The sequence below is a fragment of the Penaeus vannamei genome, chromosome 12 (genome assembly GCF_042767895.1).
Source record: "Penaeus vannamei isolate JL-2024 chromosome 12, ASM4276789v1, whole genome shotgun sequence".
NCBI classification, from domain to species: domain Eukaryota; kingdom Metazoa; phylum Arthropoda; class Malacostraca; order Decapoda; family Penaeidae; genus Penaeus; species Penaeus vannamei.
In genome coordinates, this window is record NC_091560.1 from 5,214,392 (window position 1) to 5,219,391 (window position 5,000).

The window sequence follows — 5,000 nt, forward strand, 5'->3', positions numbered from 1 at the left end:
GCCGCTGACGTAGCGCCCTCGACAGACCCCGTCAGTCAGACGCACGCGCGTTGTCGCCGTAGTGTATTTTAATAAAAGATTATTAAATTATATCTGGCGATTTCAGTGACAGGGTGATTGTTTATAAATTTTGTTATTTACTAATGATCTTCTAGATAACAGCCACGTACAACATCCCATTTTTAAAAACTGCTAGGGTGCACTGTGGGACACACACACACACACACATATATGTATGCATGTTTATATATATATATATATATATATATATATATATATATATATATATATATATACATACATAATATTTATACATATATACATATATATATATATATATATATATATATATATATATATACATATACATATATTTATACCTATACATATATATATATATATATATATATATATATATATATATAGATATAAATAGATATAAATATAAATAGACAGATAGATACACACACAAACACACACACACACACACACACACACATGTATATATATATATATATATATATATATATATATATATATATATACATATATATATATATATATATATATATATATATATATATATATATATATATATATATATATGTGTGTGTGTGTGTGTGTGTGTGTGTGTGTGTGTGTGTGTGTGTGTGTGTGTGTGTGTAATTTATCTATATATTCATTTGTTTATTTATAAAATTATATTAATATTGGTACATAATAAAAGTTTGAACAGTTTTTGATTCTGTTCCGAAGCAATATAAATTTGTGCCTGCGAATAAGGTGTCTAAGGTAGAAACATTTCTGTTTTTGTGTCATTTCACCCATGGAACCTAAGATTTACAAATTCTTTTTTATAAGAATAAAGTGACGAATTAGTCTAATCCGTCACTGTACACCTAGATATAAAGTGCACAAGATCATGGAGCACCTGGCAGAAAACACACCTTAAAAAATATATGGCAACTTAGTATTTGTGTCAATGAACTCTTCTTAAAGCGCATATCAATGTGATTTATTCCTTTTAATCAACGTTATCTGGCGGCTCCCGGGATCCAACACGCCCAAGGTACATATAAACAGGTAGCTCCACTTCCATTTAGCCTCTGGATCTTAAAAAATGAAACATATTTTTTCTGCAAGAGTATTCTGCCAGCTGATCATGGTAATGAACTCTTTGTTATCATGAATAAAACGGGGAAGGGGGGGGGGGTATTTTAGCAAGGTCAAAATTATGTTCAGGTAAAATGAAACATGATTGAACAACACAACTATATTCAATACGTCTTATGTATATAGATTATATATTGATATATATTATAGAAAAAACAAAAATCCTGCTCTTATCCTAAACGCCCTATGATCTCTAAATATAAAATACTTAGCCGAGAATGACCACAGGCAGAGACGTGCATAACTCGAGCTTTACGATATGGCTGACTGAAGGCCAGATGGCGGTGAGGTTGGAGTCAAGGAGTGAGCTCGAGTCATCCATCGAAATATTGGTCTGCCTGGTCGCCTAAACACTTTTCATCAATTATAAGCAATCACTAATATTCAAATAAACAGAACACTGTAAGTTGTTTCATACTAATTAGTCAACCCATAACAATTATTACAATGTCGAGGAAATTATACTTGTGATTATGTATCTAACTATATCTGATATATCTCAGTGCACTCTCATTGGCTACTTGTGATGATGCCATTAGCTGAGCCCCGTTTTTGGCCTGGTTAATCTGGTCGATATAATATGGTAAGTGCTTTTTCAGTGCATTTTTCATGAAAATGAGTTCCTAATGATAGTAGTGAAAATGACTGAAAAGGGAAATCAAGAAAAAAAAAATCATATTTGCAATAAATAAAGGGGATGAGGTGGGGCTTAGCTTGGAAGTTGCCAACTAGGATTTTCTTCAAGACGGAGTAAAGCTACCTGTATTAAAATACCTAAAATACACATAAGGCCTTTTCAGAGCCAGTAAATTGTACGAAATTGAGCATTAAGCTTCCAAAACCATTAAGTTCGGAATCTGATTTTTTGGGTATTTCTGAGTGTGAAGAGGAAAATAATACAAAAACATATATCCTTTCTCTTTATTATAATCTGTACACATTTCAGAAGGGGACCAAGCCTCTGGCACCACATATATAAAATAGGGCATTGGAAAACTGAATATAACTCACACAAACTATAAAACTTCTAGAATAAATAAAATACATCGTAATATATCAAATATAAATACAAAATAGAATATATAAAAGTGCTATACCTGATTCATCTACAACTGCCCTCGAACAAGAACAGCAAACGTGCGCGGTCAACAACTTGAGGTTCTCGCCGGCGATGGCTAGAAGCCGGCCGGCGGAGGGGGGGGGGGGGGGGGCAGGAGAGAGAGGGAGGAGTGGAGGAGGGAGAGGAAGAGAATGGATGGATATACAAATGGGTGCGTGTGTGTGTGTGTGCATATATATATATATATATATATATATATATATATATATATATATATATATATATATATGTACATATGTATGTATGTATGTATGTATATATATATATATATATATATATATATATATATATGTATATATATATATATATATGTATATATATACACATACATACATACATACATATATATATATATATATATATATATATATATATATATATATATATATATATATACATACATACATACATATATACATATATATACATACACATATACACGCACACATATATACACACATATACACAAACATATATCAGTATCAATAAATGATCAGCCAGAAAAGAGAAATTGACAGGGGGGAGAGTCGAATGCACCTTATAGAGAATAAATAAATAATAAATAAATAAATAACCCAGCCTCCCTCGCCCCTTCCTGGGGGGGAGGCCGAACGGGGGGGTCTAAGGTAGGTCCCAAGGGCCAATCGCCTCCTGTGGGCAAATCACCCGGCACTTAGGGAAGTCCCGGATGCTGAGGCCAAGGAACAGATAACAAGGTAACTCCACTTCCTTGTGAACCCCAAAATAAAATTAACTTTTTCCAAGTATTCTGACGGCTGTTCAGTAAGGAACTCTCCTTGTCTGTGTGATATTTTATGACATATTTTCCAGTGCATTTTTTTGAAAACAATTAAATAATAATGTCTAAGGAAAAATAATAAAAGAATGAACCAAGAAAAAAAAAATGTATGTTTTAACATTTTCAATGAATAAAAGTCAAGAGGCGGGGCATAGCTCGGAAGTTGCCAACTTGGATTTTCATAAAAACCGAGTGGAGCTACCTGTTGAAAAGTACCTTGGCCGAGGCCGCGGCGGGAGACGGAGGCGCTGGGCAGAGCAGGACATATCACAGGCCGGCAGGAGATGTGAAGCGGCGATGGACAGGTGAGCACAAGATGGGGTCAGAGAAACGTACATGTCATTACCGTCAGTGTACACATTCGCATATACACATATACGTACATAACACCGGCACCAAACCTTGAACGAGGCTCGGATGGCGGTGCGGTATATCAGGAACTAGTGATGATGGTGACGATGATAATAATAATATTAATGATAACGATGAATTCATCAGCTACATTCTAACAACATTCGCACTCAGATAACAATGTAACAAAATGAAGTGTGAAGGAAATATAATGCCTATCGTAGAATAAGAATACTCAGCACGCAAGTCACTGCCTCTGCGTCCCCCGTGGCTGCGGCGGGACGCTCGCCGAGAACGTAGACCCAAGCCACGGGTTCACTTATCTCCGAAAGCAAGCACACTTTCCAAACAGACAGCCTTGCACGACGCACACTCAAATAAATTATCAACAATGTAACAACGTTATCCTAATCCCCAGAGAGAGAGAGAGACGCCCCCGAGGGAGGGCCCCGTCGGCGCCGCCTCCGCCTCAGAACACGACGATCTTCTGGATCCATTCCCTGAACTCGGATATTCTCGTGTAGACGCCCGGCTGGTTGGGCAGCGCGCAGCCGATGCCCCACGAGATCACGCCCGCGAGGTTCCACACGCCGTCCCGCTGGATCACCAGAGGGCCGCCAGAGTCGCCCTGCGGGAGAAGGGCGGCTTGAGGGATGTCGCTGGGGAAGGGGTGGTGGTAGGGGGTTGTCTGGTTGGGAGGGAGGGGCAGGGGGTTCGTCTGATGGAGGGGAGTGGGAGGTGGGGGCAGGGGGTCGTCCTGTGCAAATAGGGAGGAGGGTGTGTAGGGCCTTTTCTAATGCTAAAATGAAACATAAACACTTACTGCATGCTTTGCAAGAACTTTGACAGTCACTATCTTCAGGAAAATGGTGATGAATACTGGATCTCAACAAAAGACATCTAGCTTATGGTATACATATTTCAGAAAGGCACAAATGTTCAAAAGCACCGGTTTGCGTCCGCAGAATGACGCTGAAAACTCTCTGGAGCAAAGTTGAACGTTGAGCAAGCGCCTACCGTGACATACGTACCTCGCACGCGTCTTTCTGGCCCTCCGCGTAGCCCGCGCACATCATAATGCGGGGCAGGGCCACAATGCCTCCGCTCCTCAGGAACATCCTAGCACACTCGTCATTGCTAATGACTGGCACCTCTACCTCTTGCATCCTTGCATGGAGGGGGCCGTCTTGGAGCGAAAAGAAAGCGGAACACACCCGTGAATGGCCAAGTCTATCTAGGCAGCGCTTCCAGTGGCTTCCTTCTTGCGGGAGAAGGAAGTTTCCGGAAGACGCTGCGGCAAAATGCAATCAGGAACTCACCTCACACGAATCCTTACCGCCGGCCTCATAGCCAGCGCATATGAAGATGTGGGGAATGTGTTCCACATAGCCAGCCACCCTGTACATTGCTTCACATTCTTCATTGGTAATGACGGGCACAGGGACCTTCTGCATGACAGATGGCAGAGGACCATCTGTGAGGGGAGAGGAGGGTCGAAGGTGGGGAGAGTTAGTGCGTGGAGTCCGCTGTTCAAAGTCTCATGTACCTGCAGTTCTA

At 39.7% G+C, this 5,000-nt stretch overlaps 2 protein-coding genes across 11 annotated transcripts in view; one reads left to right on the top strand and one right to left on the bottom strand.

Annotated features, from left to right (window-relative positions):
• Positions 1-90, top strand: part of LOC113806994 (venom phosphodiesterase) — an 18,295-nt gene extending 18,205 nt beyond the window's left edge. For all 7 annotated transcript variants that reach the window (XM_070127774.1, XM_027358129.2, XM_070127772.1 and 4 more), the window contains one exon: positions 1-90. This exon is cut by the window's left edge and continues 134 nt beyond it. In XM_070127774.1, coding sequence (XP_069983875.1) covers positions 1-13 — 13 coding nt within the window. In that variant the 3' untranslated portion in view covers positions 14-90.
• A 2,642-nt stretch (positions 91-2,732) lies between these two features.
• Np (serine protease notopleural) overlaps positions 2,733-5,000 on the bottom strand; it is a 60,920-nt gene continuing 58,652 nt past the window's right edge. For 3 of the 4 annotated variants that reach the window (XM_027358132.2, XM_027358134.2, XM_027358131.2), the window contains 2 exons: positions 4,763-4,917; positions 2,733-4,071 (listed from right to left, as the gene is read on the bottom strand). In XM_027358132.2, the coding sequence (XP_027213933.2) occupies positions 3,913-4,071; positions 4,763-4,917 (314 nt within the window). In that variant the 3' untranslated portion in view covers positions 2,733-3,912. Of the gene's footprint in view, positions 4,072-4,474; positions 4,630-4,762; positions 4,918-5,000 lie in introns of all 4 variants that reach the window. The other variant, XM_027358133.2, reaches the window with a different exon arrangement.